We start from the raw sequence: 25240 nt of genomic DNA, 5'->3' as shown, positions 1-25240 counted from the left end.
TGTCGGAGAGAGCAAAGGAGATATCAGCTTTTGTAATGCCAAGTGGACTATATTAGTTTAAAGTCATGTCATTTGGTATTAAGAATGCACCTGCAACATTTCAAAGACTGACAAACAAAGTAATTGCAGGTCTAGCAATTGTGCTGTTTATGTTGATGATATAATAGTTTTCAGTCCTAAGTGGAAGGAGCATTTACAACATCTGGACAAATTATTTACTTCACTACAATAATCTAATTTGGTGATGAACTTGGCTAAAAGTGAATTTGCAAAAGTGCAAGTTACGTATCTAGGCCATACCATTGGACATGGTCAGGTGGCTCCGAGAGATGAGAAAGTCAAGGCTACCATGAATTTCCCAGTGTCTACAACAAAACGAGAATTTCTGGGCATGAGTGGGTTTTATTGGAAATTTGTACCAAACTTTAGCCAAGTGGTTGCTCCACTGACTGAACTATTAAAAAAGAACAAGAAGTTTCAATGGACACTGGAGTGTCAGAAGTCATTCCATAGTTTGAAAACTGTATCAGCTATGACACCAGTGTTGGCAGTGCCCAATTACACTAAGCAATTCAAGTTGACCATTGACACAAGCGATGTGGGCGTTGGGGCTGCACTGTTACAAGAAGATGACACTGGAATTGAAAAACCGATAGGGTATTTTTCACAGAAACTGAATATACAACAGAGAAGGTATTCAATGATCGGAAAAGAGACTTTGGGTTCGGTGTTAGCACTGCAGCATTTTGAAATTTATGCAGCAAACAATTCGTCAGAAACAATTGTTTATACAGATCACAATCCTTTAAAGTTTCTGGACAAATTTCGAGACAGAAGCGCAAGGCTATTGAGATGGAGTTTATTACTGCAACCATGTAATCTACAGATTATACATGTGGCTGGATGAGAGAATCTGATCGCAGATGCTTTATCAAGAGTTTGAAGCTTAAAGGGAAAATTGGACTTTTAAAACCTGGACTGTGAACTGGAATGATTTCTGTTGATGCGAAGAATTTGTATAGAAATATTATGTTAATGCGTACACCTGGTAATGTCATAGTGTAAGTATAGAGATAAGTATAGGAGGTAGTGTAAGATGGATTAATAAAAACAAAGCCGTCTTTTTAAATTATGATGGTTCATTTTTCAATATGGAGGGGAAAGTCAAGGTATAATAATTCTCCTAATGTTATTGGAATTTATTGTAAAATAGGGGAGAATTTTTTCCCTGTCGGGTGGGCTGGTCAGGAGCGGGCGCTGACAGGTGCGGAGCTGATCGCCGCCCGCGATTGGCTGCACGCCGCCATTTTACGTGGGCGGGCCAATTAAGGCCTGCCCAGTGTGACACACACCCAGAAACACTCAGTGCTACCTGTGTGGGCAGGGGGGTGGAGGGAGAGTCGGGGCCTGCGTTCTTCCGCACATGCGCACAAAAGAGCACTTAAATCTCCTGGGGGCACGGAGCTGCCTCAGGGGGATTAAGTTCAGTCATAAAGATGGGGAAAATAAAAAAATAAAATTATTCAGACATGTCCCCCCATGTGACAGTGTCACATAAGCTGGGGCATCTTTATGGATTTTCACAAAAATATTTAATTAATAAACACTTCATGAAACCTCATCTGTCCATGGATGAGGTTCCATGAAAAATGCGAAGGCCGCCTGTGCTCTTCACCTGCCCAACAACGTTAAGGTTGGCTGGGCAGCCCTGGAAATTACTTTAATTGGTTAATTAATGGCCTTAACAGGCCTTTGACAGTTCACCGGGTGCGCAGCCGACTCCGGTGAATGCCCACTGAACGAAAGATCGGAATGACACGCGGTGACATCAGGACGCACGCCTGACATCACCGCGCATCATTTTACACGTTAGCATGTGGGGCCCAACCCCACACACCAAACAGAAGATTCTGCCCATGCAGTAATACTGGGATGTGCCTGTGTGTGTGTGTGTTTGTCTGTGTGTGTGTCTGTGTGTCTGTGTGTGTGTCTGTGTGTGTGTGTCTGTGTGTGTGTGTCTGTGTGTGTGTGTGTGTGTCTGTGTGTGTGTGTGAGTGTGTCTGTGTGTGTCTGTGTGTGTGTCTGTGTGTGTGTATGTCTGTGTGTGTGTGTCTGTGTGTGTGTGTCTGTGTGTGTGTGTCTGTGTGTCTGTGTGTGTGTGTGAGTGTGTCTGTGTGTGTGTCTGTGTGTGTGTATGTCTGTGTGTGTGTGTCTGTGTGTGTGTGTCTGTGTGTGTGTCTGTGTGTGTGTGTAGGTGTGTGTGTGTGTCTGTGTGTGTGTGACTTAACTGAATTAGTCTGGGTGCTTTGATCTACGAAGAGAGATTTGGTTTGAAATGTTAATAAGGTAAATATGGGGACATTTGGAAACATAAGTGTCGAGGGAACATTTGCATTTTGAAATAACCCAGACTAGATTGTTTTCAAAGAAGGGCTGAAATGTGTCACCTCTCCAGGTGAAGTTTAGAAACAGTGTGTTTATTTTTCCCAAAGATTACTGGTAAAACTTAGCGCTATGAGAGGATTTTATTATCAGGAAGATAAAAGCCAAAAGACATAGTGAAACAGTGGGTATTTGCATTCAAAGGGAAAAATATGTATAAAGGAGAGAAGACCATGTGTAAGGGTGGGCATTTTTAAGATCCTACAAGTGTGTGAAAAGCCTTCAGCATCTATGCCTCAAGCTGATGTCTTCAAAGAGCTGAAGTTAAGAGAACTCACTTGGAAGTTGACTTGTTCAGACTATCATGTTTCTTGCCTGGGTCTTTTAAAATCGATGTGTCTCACTGTTGCCTTAACAAAAGTGTAACAGGGAGTTAGATTGTTTAGGGGATTTAGAAGATATCATAATGGTAATTTGTGAATCTATGTATGTATTTGTAAACCATTTCTCTTATTAATAAATGTTTAATCTAGTTTTTTTTAAAACCTATAAGACTTGATGGTCTTATTATTACTGAATTGAAGTCACACATCTTGAAATTTATACAAATTGAAAATTAGTTGTGACAGTTGTTTCAGGTTTTGCTCTGGGATTTGAGCAGCTCAGCATTTACCATCAGCTGTGTCATAACAAGTTAAAGAGAAGGAATGTGAAATATTGGATGGGATAAACATAGTGAGAGAGAAAATATTAAGGGGTTTAACATCTTTGAAAGTGGATAAACCTCCAAGCTCAGGTGAAATGTATCTCAGTCTGCTGAGGGAAGCAGGGGAAGAAATAGTGGAGGCTCTGACCATCATTTTCCAATCCTCTCTAGCTACAGGCCTGGTGCTGGAGGACTGCTAATGTCAGACCATTGTTTAAAAAGGGAGGAAGGGACAGACTGAGAAATTACAGGTCAAACAGTATCACCTCGGTAGTGGGAAAATTATTGGAAAAAGTTGTGAGGGACAGGATAAATCACCAGTTAGAAAGACACAGATTAATCGGTCAGCGTGCAATTGTTGAGGGAAGGATGTGTCTGATTAACTTGGGTAAATTTTTTGAGGAGGTAGTGAGGAAAGTCAAGGGCTGGGATTTTCCATGCCGACTGGTATTGGGCGTGTTCAGTGGCAGGAGCAGACAAAATGGCATGACACCTGTTTGCGATTGTCTGCTCAGCCCACCAATGGTGAGCCGTGTTTCCTGCTATTGGACATCGGGAACCTCACTGAAATACATCAGCTTACATAAGGCCAACCCACTGACGGGTTTCACAACAGCCCATAAACAATGTTCCCCCGGTAGGCAGCACTTTGCTCGGGGCTTCGAGGTTTGTTTGCCTACCTTGCCTCGGGCAGCACTCACAGCCTCAGCGCCAGGCTTCGCAGACAGCAGCACATCACTTTTAGGTGGCTCACAGGTTACACATACCTACCAAATCAGCCATATGTGGGGGGCTTTTCAACAGCTGCAGGGCAAGTTCTTGCTTGGGGAAGGGGGAGAAGTGGCCTCAGGGAAGGGAAGAGGCTGCAGGGCGAGGGCTGTACAGTGGAAGGAGGGTATCCCAGGGTGTGTGTGGGGCACATGTTGATCTGTATAAGTGGCTTCAAGATGGTGAGGGCTGAGGAGGCAGTATCCAGAGGAGATGAGGCCGGATGGAGATGTGAGGGTGTGTGAGAGAGTGAGTGGTGATGTCCCTTGAGCTGGCAGTGAGTGAGCTGCCAGTAAATGTGTGATGGGTGTGTGAGTGTGTGAGTTTAGAGTGATGAGATGGTTGCCTTACCCTGGCGGCACAGGTGAGATCATTCACCCTCTATCTGCGCTGGATGGTCAACCTCCTCTGTTCAGGGTTGGCACTGACCACCGCCTGTCATGCTGGCTTGGTGATACTGCTGCCTGTCCTGCGGCCAGACCAGGGGTAGAGGACATCACTGCGGGCTTCCACAGTGTCCAAATGGCATTCCAGTGATGTGTCATTAAACCTGGGGGCTGCAGTCTTTTTGCCTTTTGTGGACATCTTCCCTGCAGTAGTTGTAGGCTGGAAATACTGAGATGTGTATTCGCAGCTGGACTGTAAACATAGCTCCTGGCGTGATGAAGCGGAGAGGTGATGGGATGGTGGGCGAATGAGAGCCCGCCCGCCATCGAAATGGCCTGTTTCGCGGGAATGCATAAATCATGTGGCGGGTTCTGGACGAGACGGTGTGAAAAGCCACCATTGCGGCTGGTGGGTAAAGTCTGCAAATCTGGGATGACTCTGCCCAAGGAGGGGAGTGCTTTTGATGCGGTCTACATTGATTTTAACAAGGATTCTGACAAGGTTCCATTTGGAACTGATCAGGAAATTAAGAGCCCAAGGAAACCAAGAGAAAGAGGCAGGGTAGGTCAAAATTGTCTTAGTGGCAGGTGGTCAAAGGTAATGGCCAATGGGTGTTTTGGGCACCTGTTTTCAGTGGGATTCCACAGAGCTTGGCACTGAGTCCTTGGCTGTTTCTGGTAAAAAAAAACAATGATTTAGACTTAAATGTGGGGTAGCATTCTGCTCCCTCAGTTTTGGCACTGGGAATGTCAGCCTGAATCATGAGCTCACATTGCTGGAGTGGGAGGTGGTGGTGTAGTGGTATTATTGCTGGACTAGTAATCCAGAGCCCCTGGGTAATTCTCTAGGGACCTGGGTTCAAATCCCACAATAGCAGTTGGTGGAATTTGAATTTAATAAATATCTGGACTGTTGTTAAATGCTGTAAAAGCCCATCTGGTTCATTAATTCACTAATGCCCCTCTAGGGAAGGAAATCTTATGTGGTCTGGTCAACATGTGACTCCAGACCCCCCCCACAGCCATGAGGTTGATGCAGGCCTAGCCAGTGATGCCCTCATCCCATGAAAGAAAAACCTTCTGACTCAGAGATAAGACAATTACCCACTGAGCTGACATTTGAGCCATATCAATGATTATGGATCTGTTGTAAGGGTGGCTGAATTGCTACTATTAATGATAGAGTTGATCTGCAGACGTTTCTTTAAGTTTAATTCCACATTGGCCCCAGGCCCCGAGCCTTCCCTTGGGAGCCGGTTCCCCACAACCTGAGTCACCTGGTGGAAATGCCCTCCATGCCCTTTGGCACAGTGTGGAGGGGTTTCCTGTACGGTCTGCTGCTGTACCCTTCACTTCCTTGCTCTCGCCCGCTGCCCGGACATGCCCTGGCGTGCCTTGTTGCCGTCCCCAGTGGGGGGCCCTCTACAGGGGTGTCCACCCCCTTTCCATGGGGGGCCTGGGGTGGCGGGTGTTACACGCGGCAGTCCCCTACAACCACAGGATGTGTCGGTTCACCGACTCCCAAGAGACCTGCGTCCTGTGTGGCCTAGAGGAGTCCGTGGACCGTGTATATATCGGGTGTCTCAGGCTGCACTCCCTTTTCAGTTATTTAAAAAACCTTTTGCTTTTGTTCTGTTTACACTTCAGTCCCTCGCTCCTGATCTACGGACACCCGGTGCAGAGGGGGGCCGGGAGGGAGGAGGACCTCCTTGTGAACCTGCTCCTGGGCCTGGCCAAGTTGGCCATTAACAGGTCCAGGCAGCGGGCGATCGAGGGGGTTGTCCCACCCGACTGTCTGCCCCTCTTCCCCGGCTACGTTCACGGCCGGGTGTCCCTGGAGAGGGAGCACGTGGTGTCCGCGAGCACCCTCGAGGCCTCCTGTGCCCGGTGGGGTGTTTTATCGACCCCTTTGATCACATTTTGGATGGATGTTTGTAAGTTTCCTTTGAATTTTGTCTTTTGTTTTTGCAGTTTCCCTTTAAGGGGCTGCTTTTGACTTTGTCCCTGATTTTGTTAGTTTAGTTTAATCGGCTGTGACCCAAAAGAGCTACACGTGTGCTTTCAACTCCAACTCTATCTCCACACTGACTGCGGAAGTAACCCGCATTACTCTGCTTTCGGTTACCACAGATCATGTGATATTCCTTCACAAGTATCATTCTTAAAGGTACACTACACACTAACTAAACCCATAGGCCAGAATTTTCCCCTCGGCGATTTGGGGGCGGGACCCGCTCGCCGAGGGGAAAATGATGCGGGATGACATCGGGAGGAACCCCCGACTTCATCCCAGTCCCTTTAAATTTATAGGAAGGGGGGGCGGACAGTGAAATCAGCTGTCCACCCGCCGACCTGTCACTGGCCAATTGAGGCCATTAACAGGCTAATTAAAGTAATTAAAGGCCCTGCCCGTCCAACCTTAAGGCTGGTGGACAGGCCAGGAGCCCCAGGGGGCTTCTGATAAAACATCAAACCTCATCCACTGGTGGGATGAGGTTTCATGTTCATTTTTCAAAACGTTAATAAATGTCATGTGATATTATTAACATGTCCCATCTCGTGTGACATTGTCATGTTAATAATATTTTTATTTCTCTATTTTTAGAGTTTTGTACACTGTCACTAATCTCCCTGAGATGGCACTCAGCCTCAGAGAGCAGCGTGTGCTGTGTGAAAGAGCGCACTTTGACAGCTGGGGAATCCCCCCTGTGCAGAGGGAATAGCGCTTCCCATAGGGCAGGCCGCTGGGCGGGGCCTTAATTGGCCCGCCCACTCAAAATGGCGGCGGGCCCCGTTTCGGCGGCGGGGGTCGGCTGTCCATCAAGGGCAAAATTCTGCCCATAATTACCACAGGATCCCCAGGCACCAGGAGGCTCCTGGCACTGTGGTGTGTCCCTACCTCTGGGTCAGAAGCTCCAGGGTCAAGCCCCTCGGGTTTGTGGCCGTGGCTCAACAGACTGATGGTCAGCCTGGGACCCTTCCCGGCATTCCCCAAAGGGCCAAACAGTGTGTATGAACACTGAGGAAGAACTAGCGCTGGATGGGAGATATTCTAGCACGGGATGGTCATACCCTTTGCATCAGGCAGGCGATGGTTTCTGCTCCTGATGAACTTAGCAGCGGGTATTTAATGAAGCGCTTTATATCTTGGAAAATCTACCAATGACATATTAAAAGCAAGAGATTTTCCAACACAAGAGACAGAAGAAGAAACCAAAAGACCAAAGTTTGTGCTTCTTTTGTTCCAGTTTAGCCTGCCCAGGATTCAATGCTGCTTTCAGAGTCTGTCACACTGTGGATAAGAGAGATAAAGGCTGCAGAAAACAATGTTCAGTAAATGCATTCTCTCTGCATTAAATTCAGTACTTGGGTTATGTATTTGATGGAAAACTGATTGGGGCTGCCCTCACTACTGTTATTTAGCCTCTAGCGTCTTGGCTTTAAAATTCTTGCCCTTGTTTTCAAGAGCCCCCTATGGCCTCATCCCTCCCTATCTCTGTAATTCCCTCCGAGCCCACAACCCTCTGAGATATCAATCCTCATCTAATTCTGGGCTTTTGGGCATTCCTGGGTTTAATTATTCTGCCATTGGCGGCCGTGCCTTCAGTTGTCTGGGCCCGAAACTCTGGCCTCTAAACCCCTCCATCTCTCTACCTCACTCTCCTCCTTTAGGAGACTCTGCAAAACCCACCTCTTTGATCCAGTTATTGGCCACCTGCCCAAGTATCACCTTACGTGATTCGGTGTCAAAATGTGCTTGCTGCACCCCCTGTGACGTGCTTTGATGTGTTTTATTATTTTGAAGATGCTACATAAATACAAGCTATATGTTGGTGTAGGCAAGGCTTGTATTTCTTTGAGTATGGAAGATTAAAAGGTGATCTAATCAAGGTGCTTAAAATGATTAATTTGTGGAGCCTCCTCCTCCCGTTAGTTGTTTAATGTTCGAACACCTTTAGAACTGGATCTGGTAGGAATGCAGAGCTTTGAGCTGCATTAACTGTGGGATGGTTTAGCTCTGTCTATTGCATGCTGTTCCATTGCTTAATATAACTGAAGTCCTGTGTTATAGCCTCAGTAGGTTGGCACCTCATTTTTAGCTAATCCTGATTCTGCTCCTGCATGCACCGCTAAACACCTCATTGAACCAGGATTGATCCCCAGCTTGAAAGCAATGGTAAAGTGACACTTACATAGGATCCTGAGGTTACACATTGTACTCGAATACAACTTGACTGCTGCTGATGGCCCAACACGCATCACAAATGCCCAGTTTTGAGTTGCTAGATCTGTTCTGAATCTTTCCAATTTAGCATGGTTCATTATGCAACACAGCATGATGGAGGGTCTGCAGTGGTCACTCCTACCAATACTGTCTTCGACAAATGCATTAGCGACAGGTAAGGGGATGAGGATGAGGTGAAGTAGACTTCTGTCCAAACATAGTCTCGGGAATCACTGCAATAGCTCCTTCGGGTAGTGTCCTCGGAGGAACTGCTTCATCAATGACCTTCCTTCACTCATAAGGTGAGAAGTGGGGATATTCGCTGATGATTGGACAATGTTCAGCACCATTCATGACTCCTCAGATACTGAAGTAGTCCATGTTCAAATGCAGCAAGTCCTGGACAATATCCAGGCTTGGGCTGACAAGTGGCAAGTAACATTCATGCCACACAAGTGCCAGGCAATGACCATCTCCCACAAGAAGGAATCTAACCATCGCCCCTTGACATTCAGTGTCATTCCCATCACTGAATCCCCCTAACTATCAACATCCTGGGGGTTACCTTTGACCAGAATCTGAACTGGACTAGCCATATAAATACTGTGGCTACAAAAGCAGGTCAGAGACTAGGAATTCATTGGCGAGTAACTCAACTCCTGACTCCCCAAAGCCTGTCCACCATCTAGAAGGCACAAGCCAGGAGTGTGATGGAATATTCTCCACTTGCCTGGATGAGTGCAGCTCCCACAACACTCAAGAAGCTTGACACCATCCAGGACAAAGCAGCCCCGCTTGATTGGCACCACATCCACAAACATTCACTCCCTCCACCACCGATGCACAGTAGCAGCAGTGTGTGTACCATTTACAAGATGCACTGCAGCAATTCACCAAGGCTCCTTAGACAGCACCTTCCAAACCCATGATTGCTACCATCTAGAAGGACAAGGGCAGTAGATAGATGGGAACACCACCACTTGGAAGTTCTCCTCCAAGTCACTCACCATCCTGACTTGGAAATATATCACTGTTCCTTCACTGTCACTGAGTCAAAATCCTTGAACTCCCTTCCTAACAGCACTGTGGGTGTACCTACACCACATGGACTGCAGCGGTTCAAGAAGGCAGCTCACCACCACCTTCTCAAGGGGTAATTAGAGATGGGTAATAAATGTTGGGCCAGCCAGCGAAGCCCTCATCCTGTAAACGATATTAAAAAACACTCACAGGGCAGGTACAGCACGGGGTTAGATACAGAGTAAATCTCCCTCTACACTGTCCCCATCAAACACTCCCAGGACAGGTACATCACGGGGTTAGATACAGAGTAAATCTCCCTCTACACTGTCCCCATCAAACACTCCCAGGGCAGGTACAGCACGGGGTTAGATACAGAGTAAAGCTCCCTCTACACCGTCCCCATCAAACACTCCCAGGGCAGGTACAGCATGGGGTTAGATACAGAGTAAAGCTCCCTCTACACTGTCCCCATCAAACACTCCCAGGACAGGTACAGCACGGGGTTAGATACAGAGTAAAGCTCCCTCTACACTGTCCCCATCAAACACTCCCAGGACAGGCACAGCATGGGGTTAGATACAGAGTAAAGCTCCCTCTACACTGTCCCCATCAAACACTCCCAGGACAGGTACAGCACGGGGCTAGATACAGAGTAAAGCTCCCTCTACACCGTCCCCATCAAACACTCCCAGGGCAGGTACAGCATGGGGTTAGATACAGAGTAAAGCTCCTTCACACTGTCCCCATCAAACACTCCCAGGACAGGTACAGCACGGGGTTATATACAGAGTAAAGCTCCTTCACACTGTTCCCATCAAACACTCCCAGGACAGATACAGCACAGGGTTAGATACAGAGTAAAAGCTCAGTTCCTGTGAGCAGCTCACTCCGTGGAGCTGATGTAGTTCATGTCACTGAAAACAGAAAGAACTGCAAGTTCTAAAACTGAAAGGTTAGTGTCTTGATTCAATGAGAAAGGGTGTAATATTGCACTGACCTGGGGGTGGGTTTTGCTTGGCTCTGGTCCGAATGGTTTGGCACACATCGTGTTGGTTTGGCTTATTTACCAGCGCAGTCCATGGTTGTTGGCTGATTCCTGTGGAATGTGCTGATAGATCAGAGTACAGAAGGGCACAGGGCACTGTGAGGTGATGCTCCCCGATGTCTGCATCCTTCACATTTGCTTTGTTTCAGACAGAATTCACTGGGAGGACAATGGAGTCACTGAGAGTTGGACGGGGGATTGAAGTGTCACAGGAAGGCACAGCTGAAGAGATTTCTTCAGTGAGTTACCCTGGGTCCTACCTGCTCCTCTCTGCCCTGGCCCAGAGAAAGCTGTGTTGCTTTTATGGTGAGAGTATTTCAGCCCCAAGTGGATTGTTCATTTTTATTTATTCATTTGTGCACGGGTGGGTATCAGTGGCTGATGCAAAGTTACAAATTACTATGACACAAAGGTAGGTAGGAAAGTAAATTGTGAGGAGGACATAAAGAGTTGAATCATCCCAGATTTCCACTAAGATGCAGTAGCGGGTGGGTAATATGACATTTTACCCCCCCGGCCGCAATGGGGATTTCTCACACCGTATCGTCCCAAACCCGCTGCATTAATTATTCATTCCCGGGAAACAGGCCGTTTCCATGGTGGGCAGGCTCTCAATCACCCACCACACCCTCACCTCACCACTTCATCACTCCGGGCACCAGATTTAAATCCCAGCCACATACACACCTCTCAGAGCTTCCAGCCCAGGACCAGCTGCACGGGAGACATGGCCCCGAAAGGCAGGACGGCTGCTGCCCCCAGGTTCAATGACATGTCTCTCGAGCGCCTTTTGGACACAGTGGAGGCTCACGTGATGTCCTCTACTCCCCGCTCTGGCCACAGGATGGGCAGCAACATCACCAATCCAGCACGGGGGGCGGGGGCAGCGGTGGTCAGCATTTTCTTTTGGTCAGTGCCACAAGAGGATGGTCGATCTCCTCTGTTCCGCCAGGGTAAGTCACTCTTCCCATTGCTCTCAACTCACACACTCACAAACCCATCACACACCCACAGGGCCCTCACTCATTGTCAGTGCAAGGGACATCACCATTCACTCTCTCACACTCACCGTCATTGTCCTCATCCTGTCCATGGGACCACTCACCACCCACACAGGCCAGGCACACTTATCATCTGGCCTGGCTGGTATCCTGCTTACACACTCTCCATCTCAGGGACACTGATCTAATAGTAACCACTGCGATTCGCAAATTGCTGTCAGTTTCACTACTTATAAATACAAAACCCAATTGCTTAGAAAAATAAGGACAGAATTTATGACTTTAGAACGAACACCGAATTATATCTGCACATCTTGTGCAAATGATCACCCGCCTTGCATCCTAGATTCAGCCACAGACTATATTTGGTTTTCATCTTACAAATGTGATACCATGAACTCAGCTGCAATTTTTAAGATATGGAATTAGGTCCGAGAAAGTTGAATCCATGAAAGTAGGATGCAATGTCACATTACACCAAGGCTCAGGCACCACCTGAGATGTTGAAAATGTAGCTAGATATTGACATGGGTAGCAATGATCTTGAAGGATATGAAGGATATGGTAGAATGGGAGAAAGATAGACCCGCCATTACTAATGTGGCAGAAAAGGTTCAATGGTTTGGAATGGCCACCTCTGGGCCTGACACATAATATCTACTCTTCTGTAATGAAGTCCAAGATTCCATTAGCTTTTCTCAATGATATTTGTGTATTTAATATCCATCCCAGTCAATTCCTAATTTCTTGCTCTTTAGTCCCATCTCTTTTTGAAGAATAACTGTTCTACATACTCGCTGTGGTTCTACAACCGCCTGTGACTGTCTCTCTCACTCCACCTCCTTCATTCCTTAACTTTAATCCAATTTCAGGATGTGATGTGATACGAACGTATGAGTTAGGTGCAGGAGTAGGCCAAGGGCAGCAGATAGATGGGAACACCACCACCTGGAAGTTCCTCTCCATGTCACTCACCATCCTGACTTGGAAATATATCACCGTTCCTTCACTGTCGCTGGGTCAAAATCCTGGAACTCCCTCCCTGACAGCACTGTGGGTGTACCTACACCACATGGACTGCAACGGTTCAAGAAGGCAGCTCACCCACCACCTTCTCAAGGGCAACTAGGGATGGGCAATAAATGCTGGTCCAGCCAGCGACGCCCACATCCCGTAAATCAATAAATAAATTTTTAAAATTCGACCCCTCAAGCCTGCTCTGCTCTGCTAAAATCAGGACAGATCTGATTGTGACCTCTATTTTCATCTGTACCCCCTTATACACTTTGACTCCCTTGCTGGTCAAGAATCTAATTCAGCTTGAAAAATATTCAATGACCCAGGCTCCACTGCTCTCTGGGGAAAAGCGTTTCTTATTTTCAAACTTTGGATTAAATTGTGTCCCCTAGTTCTAGTCTCTCCCACCAGTGGAAATGTTCTCTCAGTATCTACCCTATCAAATCCCCTCAGGATCTCATATGTTTCAATAAGATCACCTCTCTTTCTTCTAAACTCCTATGGATACAGGTCCAACCTTCCAAGAAGATAACCCCCCCATCCCAAGAGTCAGTTGAATGAACTTTTTCTGAACTGCTTCGAATGTAATTAAATCCTTTCTTAAATAAGGAGACCAAAACTGTACACAGTACTCTGGAACAAAAACAAAAACAGAATTACCTGGAAAAACTCAGCAGGTCTGGCAGCATCGGCGGAGAAGAAAACAGTTGACGTTTCGAGTCCTCATGACCCTTCGGCAGAACTGAGTATAATTAGGAGAGGGGTGAAATATAAGCTGGTCTAAGGTGGTGGGGGGTGGGGGGGGAGAGAGAAGTTGAGGGTGGGGTGGTTGTGGGGATAAGCAAGCAGTGATAGGAGCAGATAATCAAAAGATGTCACAGACAAAAGGATCAAAGAGGTGTTGAAGGTGGTGATATTATCTAAGAAAAGTGCTAATTAAGAATGGATTGCAGGACACTCAAGGTACAGCTCTAGTGGGGGTGGGGTTGAAAGACTAACAAAGTATTAGTTGTAGATTTAAAAATAATGGAAATAGGTGGGAAAAGAAGAATCTATATAAATTATTGAAAAAAAAGGGAGGGGGAAGAAACGGGGTGGGGATGGGGGGAGGGAGTTCTAAAGTTGTTGAACTCAATATTCAGCCAGGAAGGCTGTAAAGTGCCTAGTGGGAAGATGAGGTGCTGTTCCTCCAGTTTGCGTTGGGCTTCACTGGAACAATGCAGCAAGCCAAGGACAGACATGTGGGCAAGAGAGCAGGGTGGAGTGTTAAAATGGCAAGCGACAGGGAGGTTTGGGTCTTTCTTGCGGACAGACCGCAGGTGTTCTGCAAAGTGGTCGCCCAGTTTGCGTTTGGTCTCTCCAATGTAGAGGAGACCGCATTGGAAGCAACGAATGCAGTATACTAAGTTAGGGGAAATGCAAGTGAAATGCTGCTTCACTTGAAAGGAGTGTTTGGGCCCTTGGACAGTGAGGAGAGAGGAAGTGAAGGGGCAGGTGTTGCATCTTCTGCGTGGGCATGGGGAGGTGCCATAGGTGGGGGTTGAGGAGTAGGGGGTGATGGAGGAGTGGACCAGGGTGTCCCGGAGGGAACGATCCCTATGGAATGCCGCCAGGGGGGGTGAAGGGAAGATGTGTTTGGTGGTAGCATCATGCTGGAGTTGGCGGAAATGGCGGAGGATGATCCTTTGAATGCGGAGGCTGGTGGGGTGATAAGTGAGGACAAGGGGGACCCTATCATGTTTCTGGGATGTGGTCTCACCAATGTCTTATACAACTGTAGCAAGACTTCCCCTGCTTTTATATTCCATTCCCCCTGCAATACACACCAACATTCCATTTGCCTTCCGAATCACTTGCTGTGCCTCCATACTCACTCTTTTGTGATTCATGTACCGGGGACACCCAGATCCCGGTACATGAATCACAACCCAGAAGTGGACAAGTTCATATTTTCTCACATTATGCTCCATCTTTTTGCCCAATCACTTATCTATGTCCCTTTTCAAACTCTTTATGTGTTTTTCACAACTTACTTTCCTACCTACCTCTCAGTTGCCAGCAAATTTATCAACCACACGTTTGGTCCCTCCACCCCAGTCATTGGTATAGATCGTAAGGCCCCAGCACCGATCCCTGTGGCACTCCACTCGAAGCATCTTGCCAATCCGAAAATGACCCATTTATCCCTCATCTCTGTTTCCAGCCCCCACTTCTTTGTTCTATCTTCGTGCTCACTGGGGTCGTATTTCTGACTTAGAGGCAATTGGCAATCCAGGAGCAAATTGTGCTCAAAATTGTGTTAATTTTCCAGTTCAATCTTTGTCCAAGGTTCTACTGTAACTCATTTGTATATAACTGGACTTAAAATTGCCGATGAGCTAGCAATTTAGAATGTGAGTGTTTGTTTATTGTTCTCACATTAGAGGTATTCTCACATTTTTTAAGACTTATTTATTCAGGATAATGGGACAGTTGGGTTAATGAAACTGAAATGTGTTTATGGCAAAAAACAAATGGCCATAACCACAGTATCCAGAGCTCGCTCGCAGTGTCTCTCAGTGTTTCTTCTTGTTTTCATATTTCTCTGGTTTTATTCTATTTTGCCTGTTTCTTAAACAACAAATGCTTCTTTTTAGTTTCAGTTCTCACCTGCTCTTCTGATTGTTTTCCAGGTTTTGATCCAGTTGATTGTCTTCTCAATGCAATGTACCTGAATTCTGCTCACTTTCCAGCTCAGCACTTTTTCCCATTGCTTAGCAACAAGTTCTATTTACCAATTATTTTTTTTCTGTTTGGGTTAAGCAAAGTCCATTTTTATGTTCCTATAATTTTGCAATCTTTTTCTGCTTAACTTCCTTGTGTGAGTTGCAATAAATAGTTTGAGAAACCAGTCCTGAGCATGCTACAGAAACCTTACTTATCACGCACAGCTTGGAACCCATTCAACGTGGGGATGAGTTAAACTGTCCACAAGGATTGTTAATGCACACTCTCTAATCTGTCTACAAATTTCATCCTCAATTCCCTTTGTTTGCTGATTTATCATTTTTAAAATTTGTTTTTTTGAGTGATGTTGCAGGACCTGTATTTATTGCCCATCCCTATCACCCGCAGGGCTTTGGGAACCAACAGTGGAAAGGAAGAGCATGAAGGAACATGAATTACTTTAGCACCTTGCACAGCCTCAGGACACCCCAATGCACTAGACAACCAATGGGAGTACTTGCCAAGTTGTTGTAATCACGGAGTCATTACAGCACTGAAGGTGGCTTATCCTGGGCACTGCCCCCTCCCTCCAGCAGAGACACAGAAGTCCCTGCAGATGCTACAGTAGTACTGGTTTCCTGTTCTTTATGAGTTCTACACTATTGCATCAGCACCTGGAGCTTTGCCCATGACAAGCAAGTCAATAGCTTTGCTAAGCTCTTTCACTATGGGTTCAATATCCAGCTCTTCCAAAACAGGCAGGTTCTCTATGGTGTCGAGAGCTTCCACATTGACAGTGTTCTCCCTAGAGTACAACTCAAGGTAGTGTTCCATTCATCTCTCCTGCATTTGGTGATTACTGTTACATTCTTCTCTTTGACATAAACATATTACCATACAGAAAGATTGATGAAACAATAATGTGGGCTCTTTATTTAAAGATAAGACTATATAGAGATAGAGTTAACTAGGAGACTATGGATGATACATCTGACTCCTACCCCTGCTGCTTGTTGACTGACTACCAATCATTGGCCTAATACACCACATCCTGTTGAGTTGGTAGTGATTGACAGCAGTGTAAGATATGACAACAAAAGAAAATGAAATGCTATCTAAATGTACTTAAAGACAGAACAATAAATGTACAAGTCTGAAATGTACTGGTCATTTGCTTATCCATCCAGACCTAGTCACCATGATCTTTGCTGGCGATTGCTGTATGTTTTCAGGATGTTGGTTAGGGGGGCTTTGTGTTGGGTCTTAAATCGTGTTCTGTTCACAATAGAACTGCTTGGTGTTTCTAGTTGTGATATTGTTCCAATTTGGTGTTGTTGCACTGATATGCCATTTGACGTTTGTACTTGATACAGCTTTGGTTCCGGGCATATGCTGATGATTTCTGCTGAATCCCATGTGCCATCAGTTAGGCGTTGGACTCAAACTTTCTGTCCAGTGTTTAGGTTGGGCAATACATCCCCCACATGCTGGTCATGGATATCTTTCATCTTCCCTTGTTTCTCGAGTAGGCATGTTGTACTTCTGGAAGTATTGACAAGTGACTGGGGAGGGTTATCCCCATTTGTCTGACAAATAGTGTTTCCACGGTTGGGGGAATGGTCACACTGAGCGGTGTTGCTCTAGGATGTGGCGTGGTCACGTGTAGATTGTGTTTTGCTTGACAGCACTTCACGTTTAATAATTTTACTGTCCAAACCATATGTTCTGCCATTCCATTAGATCTGGGGTAATGTGGTGGTGAAGTGCTATGTTTGACTGCCCACTTCTCACACATCATCTTAAAGGCTCATCCAATGTATTGAGGTCCATTGTCAGAAACCAGCTCCTGTAGTGGCCCAAAAGGACTGAAGATCAAACATAATGGGCTGAATTTTACCCCCCTCGGGGAGGGTTGTGCGGGGGTGGGCAGGAGTGAGTGTGAACCCGCTCAGTGCCCTCGTGCGCTGCCATTTTACGTGGGAGGGCCAATTAAGCCCGTGGATGAGGTTTCATGAAAAATGCTAAGGCCACCTGGGCTCTTCGCTTGCCCACCGACGTTAAGGTTGGACGGGCAGCATTCTTAACAATTTTAATTACTTTGTTAATGGCCGTAATAGGCCTTTGGCAGTTCGGCGGGCGCGCAGCTGATGCAGCTGTACACCCACCGAACTGACAATCTAACTGATGCGCGGTGACCTCGGGACACCCGCCTGACATCGCCATGTGTCATTTTACGTGTCAGTGAGCGGGCCCCACCCCCGCTTGCCGATGGTAAAATTCTTTCCAATGTGTCTGCAATGGCTGTACCGGGTGTGTTGGGTAATTGATGGACAATGAGAAATTTGGAAAAGTAATCTGTTACAACCAAGAAATCATCCCCTTTGACACTGAAGAGGAAAGTTGTGAGTCTGGTCCATGGATGTGTGGGTATCTCATGAGGTAAGAGTGTTTTTTTCTGGTTGCTATGCATGAAGTTTGACATGTCTCGTATTTCCTCATGGCTTTTTCGATGTCTTGGTGGATTCCTGGCCAATTTACCATCTCTCTGCCCAATCCCCTGGTTCAATCAATTCCAATGTTGCCTGGTGTAACTGTTGGAGGATCTCAGGTCACATGGACCCTGGGATTATGACTGCTTTCCTTTAAAGATGTTTCTTTGAAATATCCCGAGTTCACCTCTATTGGGGCAAAATGGCCTTACTGCCTCTGGAACATTCTGGAAGGACTCTGACCATCCACTAATCACAGCCCTCCAAAGTTGCTATAGCACAGGGTCATTGGATGTTTCCTGCTGCAGGGCTAGGCACTGAGATTGGCCAAACTGCATGAGGTCAAAGTGCAGAACGTCTTCTGTTTCAATGTCCACAAGATAAACTTTCAGATCTAGGGAGATGTCTGCAGTTTTTGATGGGTTAGGCAGATGGTTTAGGCTATTGGAGGTGACCATGGAATTACCTGGTTTGTAGTGGACATCACAATTGTAATCTTGGATTTTGACCAGCAGACAGTGCAATCTTGGTGGTGCACAAGTTAGGGGCTTGTGCCAGATTATTTTATTGTGATGCTCGGTATGTAGTCTGTACATCCCAAAGACTGGCAGATCACATCAAACAACATGCCCCTTCTGCTGTTCGCAATGGGCAGGGTACAGACCATACCCAACCAGCCCGTGCTTGCAAAACTCAAAACACAGTGTCCAAAATTAGATGTGATTCTGCAATTGGACAACATTTGCTAAATAATCCTCCGTGTGCTAAATATTACGCTGACAACCAATTTAAGTTTGTCAGTCGGGCTCACAATGTGGCACATTTTTGTGTACTGGAAGCTACATATATTAATACACGGGGCCCTGTTCTTTGCAGACAGAAGGAACAGGTACACATTGTATCTATTTCAGCTAAACAGAATAGATGACAGCTATTTGCTGGTTCATTCCCCAGGGCAATGTCTTGACCAATCAGTGTCAAGTTGTCTGGTTTAAATTTCAAACTATGCTTGGCAGTTAATTGTCAGTCACGATCAACTTGTGCATTCTTCATGGCAATGCCTCTACAAATAAGAATCCACTTGCCGACCAATCAGCACTCTCTTCCCATCCAGTATAAATATGTTGTTTCCCCTGACATTGGCATTTTCTTGTGAATTATCCTGTTGAGTGAAAGACGAAAAGCTTTGACAAAAAATGTCTCTTTTTTTTTGCAATACTCGAGTTATGTATACTACCAAATGACTATTTTAGCTTTTTGAAGGATTTTTAATACTGTCTGGATCTGTTCACAGCCATTCAGACTGTTTCGACAGCTCTTCTAAAGTTACTTTAGATCTGAGTTGCAGAATCTTTGCCGGTGCCTTAGCTGGTCAGAGGTTACCACTTGACTGCAATGGTGACATTGCTGAACTCTTTCTGGTTTTTCCCAGGTTCACTGAAGCACCACCCACAAAACAGCGAACGGGAACTGCAAACTTTATAAGTAAAATAAAACAGTGAAAAAAGTTTTTTTAAAAGCTATTAGGAGCTGTTACCCGAAGCACACTTTCCTCCCAGCCCAGTTGGTAACATTTAGCTTCTCCTGGCCTCCTCTGTAGGACCAGCAGCAATGGGGTCTCTCCTGTCCATGAGTTCTGATCAAAGTTAGACTTTCCACAGTCAGCTATTTAATTTCTGTAATATAAAAGCAAAACATTGTGGATGCTGGAAATCTGAAACAAAAACAGAAAATGCTGGAAAATCTCAGCAGGTCTAACAGCATCTGTGGAGAGAAAAGAAAACAGAGTTACCATTTCGAATCCGTTTGACTCTTCTTCTGAAGAAGAGTCATAAGGACTCTAAATGTTAACTCTGTTTGTTTTTCTCTCTCCACAGATGCTGTTAGACTTGCTGAATTTATCCAGCATTTTCTGTGTTTAATTTCTGTTCCTGATTAAACTTTGCAGCAGGTAGACTTATACTGATTAAGCTCTCCCAAATTCAAATAATCTTGCTGGGACATGCTCCCTGCAGGCTGGTGCGGTGATGTCCCAGGATGAAGGTACAGAGTGTAGGATTCCTAGAGCTACAGAATCATTTAGACGTGGTGAGGTTTGATAGTTAGTTCACTTTCATGCCAGTTCATACCAATTCTTTTCTTCTGCTGTGAAGGGCTGAGGCTTATATGGGTCTCAGTCAAATCTTCAAAACCATGCTTCCACCATGATACATTCTTCTCTCGAATGTAAACGTACCAATCATACACAAGGATTGCTGAAACAATAATGTGTGTTCTTTATTTGAAGCTAAGAATATATACAGATAGTGTTAACGAAACTATGGATAGCACATCTGGCTCCTACTCCCGTTGCTTGTAGACTGATTATAAGCCATGGGATTATTACATCACATCCTGTTGAGGTGGTAGTGATTGACAGCAGTTTAAGATATGAGCCCTTAAAGGTACATGTACATCACACATAACAATGACCTCCTTTTGCCTCTGTTTTCAATGGAGGCATTTCCTTTGCCTTTTTTTCCCTTCAAATATCCCCCAGCATTCCCAGTGTCAAACCATCTGCATTTTCTGGTAAATTTGTAAACAGTAGTCACAGGGTGCACGCCACCCTAGCATCATGTTGGGTTTTACATCCGGCAGCTGTTAGTGCATCCAGAGTTTTCTCATTCAGATCTCTCTTCTAATTAATGAGAGTGGACTGCTTGGCTTCAATGACAGGTTCCATCATAGTGATGTTAGCCTTGAACCAGGCAGCATTTTTTCACCCTTGTTTCCTATATGATGACAAAGTGGCATTGCAGACAGTGTCTCGAAGTACATTACACTTCGCTTCTGTACTCTGTGGGAATCTGGAGAGCGCCCATTCAATTGAGTCGAGGAACTATTGGTTTTTATCTGGGTAGGCAATATCGTTGACATTGATATGAGGATGGCATTTCTGCTTTGAATGGGGACACTACACGGGTTGCAACCTAACCCTGGTGCACACCAAAGAATGATTGGTATCACAGTCAGCGCTATGGTAGCTGTGTGTATTGAGAATACTGTTTAGTCACATCTGGTGATAGTCAGGTTCAGCTGGTGCCAAAGCCCCGATCTTGGATATCTCTAGGACACCTTGTGACATTGTCTGTTCTGAAAGAAGGTGTTAGTTAAACAAAGCACATGGTAGAAGCAAAGCCCAAGTAGTCTCTGCCTGTTCTCATTTATCTTTCCCAGGCCATGATGTCCAAGGCAGGAGGGCCATGCCTCATGGTCTGTGCCCACACTTACATTGAAATCCTCCAGTAGACCTGGGGCTTCTGTTGGTAGCTGTGTCAAGCTCCTCATAGAACTGATCTTGCATCACTGTAGCGGAGCACAGCGTTGGAGCAGAGATACTCATGTGGTTAACCGGCCCTGTTTGAATTGAGAGGTCGATGCAGAGAACATATGCTGAACCATTTTTGAGGGGATCTATCATTGAAAGGAGTACATCCCTGACAGTGAAGCCTACACCTTGCTGATGTGTTTCCTCTGAATGCTTCCCATCCTGGATGAATGTATAATGTTTTGTTTATTTTAGTTATCTGCTGTTGGTGACCCTGTCACTTGTAAAGATACCATGTCAATGTTCAGACTATCAAGTCAATCATGGCCGTCTTGCACAAGCTATCGAACAGCTGCAAGTTTATCTGTCAATCCCATGCACAGGCTCATTGTGGCCCAGTTTGCTAATCCAAGAGTTGGAATCTTCTTTCTTTTTGTTTGTTTGATTTGTTTACCTGGTGTGATCAACTCTGTCCACCTGTCGAGCAGAAACTCTAAGCTCCAAGCACCCATTGATGCAGATGGCCTGTGTGGGTCAGCACCTTACCAGTCGGGGGCTGCCCATTTTGAGGTGAGCGGTGACTGACCACTGACACACCATGCTCCCTCCCACCATCACAGACAGCAGCACTACCTGTTCTCAATGCTAATCGAGCATTGGAATTGCTGTACTCCTGGGCACAAATTGGCTGCTGTGGTTCCTACATGAGAACAGAGGTAACATGATGACAAAGTGCTTCAGGAGCTGTTAACAATTTGACAAGAAGGCTATTGAAATGAAAGACTTTTGTTTTATGTTAAGAAAGAGGGTAGAACTGCCATTGGTGGTGATACAGATTCAGCGTGGAGATGAGTGACAGAGCGAGGTTATCTCACAATTCTCCATCCCTTACAGGCTGTACACCGGGCGAGGAGTGGGACAACAGGTGGCTGACAAATGTCAGACTGGAGACAGGATTGGCTGCGGATCGAGGGAGGACAGAGCTGGACAGGAACTCCAGGAGATTGCCAGCCTCTTTTTTACCAGAAATGGAAAGGAGGTAGGACCAGCAATCTCACCTACACATGGGAAAAAAGAGAGCGGTGAGCGGGACAACCAGGAATCCCAATGAGAATAAGTCTGAGCGAAACTGTACCCCAGTGAGAGTCAGTGTGTGCGAAACTGTACCCCAGTGAGAGTCAGTGTGTGTGGAACTGTACCCCAGTGAGAGTCAGTGTGTGTGGGACTGTATCCAGTGAGAGTCAGTGTGTGTGGAACTATACCCCAGTGAGAGTCAGTGTGTGTGGAATTGTACCCCAGTGAGAATCAGTGTGTGTGGAACTGTACCCCAGTGAGAGTCAGTGTGCGTGTGGAACTGTACCCCAGTGAGAATCAGTGTGTGAGGAACTGTACCCCAGTGAGAGTCAATGTGTACGGAACTGTACCCCAGTGAGAGTCAGTGTGTGTGGAACTGTACCCCAGTGAGAGTCAGTGTATGTGGAACTGTACCCCAGTGAGAGTCAGTGTGTGTGGAACTGTACCCCAGTGAGAGTCAGTGTGTGTGGAACTGTACCCCAGTAATAGTCAGTGTGTGTGGAACTGTAACCCAGTGAGAGTCAGTGTGTGTGGAACTGTAACCCAGTGAGAGTCAGTGTGTGTGGAACTGTACCCCAGTAATAGTCAGTGTGTGTGGAACTGTACCCCAGTGAGAGTCAGTGTGTGCGAAACTGTACCCCAGTGAAAGACAGTGTGTACAAAGCTGTATCCCAGTGAGAGAAAGTGAATGTGGAAATAAACCCCAGTGCGTGTCAGTGTGTGTGGAACTGTACCCCAGTGAGAGTCAGTGTGTGTGGAACTGTATCCAGGGAGAGTCAGTGTGTGTGGAAGTGTACCCCAGTGAGAGTCAGTGTGTGTGTAACTGTACCCCAGTGTGAGTCAGTGTGTGTGCAACTGTACTGCAGTGAGAGACAGTGTGTGTGGAACTGTACCCCGTGAGAGTCAGTGTGTGTGCAACTGTACTCCAGTGAGACGCAGTGTGTGTGGAACTGTACCCCAGTGAGAGTCAGTGTGTGTGGAACTGTACCCCAGTGAGAGTCAGTATGTGTGGAACTGTACCCCAGTGAGAGTCAGTGTGTGTGGAACTGTACCCCAGAGAGAGTCATTGAGTGTAGAACTGTACCCCAGTGAGATTCAATGTGTATGGAACTGTACCCCCAGTGAGAGACAGTGTATCTGGAAATATACCCCAGTGAGAGACAGTGTATATGGAAATGAACCACAGTGAGAGTCAGTGTGTGTGGAACTGTACCCCAGTGAGAGTCAGTGTGTGAGGAATTGTACCCCAGTTGGAGTCAGTGTGTGTGGAATTGTACCCCAGTGAGAGTCAGTGTGTGAGTAACTGTACCCCAGTGAGAGTCAGTGTGTGTGGAACTGTACCCCAGTGAGAGTCAGTGTGTGTGGAACTGTACCCCAGTGAGAGTCAGTGTGTGTGGAACTGTACCCCAGTGAGAGTCAGTATATGAGGAACTGTACCCCAGTGAGAGTCAGTGTGTGAGGTATTGTACCCCAGTGAGAATCAATGTGTGTGGAACTGTCCCCCAGTCAGAGACAGTGTGTGTGGAACTGTACCCAGTGACAGTCAGTGTGCATGGAACTGTACCTCAGTGAGAGACAGTGTGTGTGGAACTGTACCCCAGTGAGAGTCAGTGTGTGTGGAACTGTTCCCCAGTGTGAGTCAGTGTGTATTGAACTCTACTCCATTGAGAGTCAGTGTGTGTGGAACTGTACCCCAGTGAGAGTCAGTGTGTGTGGAACTGTTCCCCAGTGTGAGTCAGTGTGTGTGGAACTGTACCCCAGTGGAGACAGTATAACTGGAAATATACCCCAGTAAGTGTCAGTGTGTATGGAGCTGTACCACAGTGAGATCCAGTGTGCTTGGAACTGTACCCCAGTGAGGGCGAGTGTGTGTGAAACTGTTCCCCAGTGAGAGCCTGTGTGTGTGGAACTGTACCCCAGTGAGAGCCTGTTTGCATGGAACTGTACCCCAGTGATTCCCAGTGTGTGTGGAACTGTACCCCAGAGGGAATCTGTGTGTGTGGAACTGTACCCCTGTGAGACGTAGTATTTATGGAACTGTACACCAATGAGAGACAGTGTATGTCGAAATATACCCCAGTGAGTGTCAGTGTGTACGGATCTGTACCCCAGTGAGAGACTGTGTATGTGGAAATTGACCCCAGTGAGTGTCAGTGTGTATGGAATTGTACCCCAGGGAGAGACAATCCGAGTTTTTCCAACCTCTCCTCATAGCTAATAACCTCCAGACCAGGCAGCATCCTGGTAAACCTCCTCTGCACCCTCTCCAACGCCTCCATATCCTTCTGGTAATGTGGCGACCAGAATTGCACGCAATATTCCAAGTGTGGCCTAACCAAGGTTCTATACAGCTGCAGCATGACTTCCCAGCTTTTATACTCAATAGCCCTGCCGATGAAGGCAAGCATGCCATATGCCTTCCTGACTACCTTATCCACCTGCGTTGCCACTTTCAGTGACCTGTGGACCTGTACACCCAGATCCCTCTGCCCGTCGATGCAGTTAATGGTTCTGCCATTTACTGTATAATTCCTACCTGTATTAGACCTTCCAAAATGCATTACCTCGCATTTGTCTGGATTAAACTCCATCTGCCATTTCTCCGCCCAAGTCTCCAACTGATCTACATCCCGTTGTATCCTTTGACAATCCTCTTCACTATCTCCAACTCCTCCATAAGACCATAAGACATAGGAGCAGAAATTAGGCTATTCGGCCCATCGAGTCTGCTCCACCATTCAATCATGGCTGTTAAGTTTCTCAACCCCATTCTCCCGCCTTCTCCCCATAACCTTTGATCCCCTTACCAATCAAGAACCTATCTAGCTCGGTCTTAAATACACTCAATGACCTGGCCTCCACAGCCTTCTGTGGCAATGAATTCCATACATTCACCACTCTCTGGCTAAAGAAGTTTCTCCTCATCTCTGTTCTAAAAGGTCTTCCCTTTACTCTGAGGTTGTGCCCTCGGGTCCTAGTCTGTCCTACTAATGGAAACATCTTCCCCACGTCCACTCTATCCAGGCCTTTCAGTATTCTGTAAGTTTCAATCAGATCCCCCCCTCATCCTTCTAAACTCCATCGAGTATAGACCCAGTGTCTGCAAAT

At 46.3% G+C, this 25240-nt stretch overlaps 1 protein-coding gene across 1 annotated transcript in view; it reads left to right on the top strand.

The window, feature by feature from the left end:
- LOC144686231 (SPRY domain-containing protein 3-like) overlaps positions 1 to 25240 on the top strand; it is a 1189784-nt gene that overhangs the window by 170113 nt on the left and 994431 nt on the right. Inside the window, exon 5 of the mRNA XM_078551322.1 lies at positions 21953 to 22097. Coding sequence (XP_078407448.1) covers positions 21953 to 22097 — 145 coding nt within the window. The remainder of the gene's footprint in view (positions 1 to 21952; positions 22098 to 25240) is intronic.

The sequence above is a fragment of the Cetorhinus maximus genome, chromosome 11, assembly GCF_964194155.1.
Source record: "Cetorhinus maximus chromosome 11, sCetMax3.hap1.1, whole genome shotgun sequence".
Classification (NCBI taxonomy): Eukaryota; Metazoa; Chordata; class Chondrichthyes; order Lamniformes; family Cetorhinidae; genus Cetorhinus; species Cetorhinus maximus.
The sequence above is the reverse complement of the archived record's forward strand: the minus strand, read 5'-3'. Positions and strand labels throughout refer to the sequence as shown.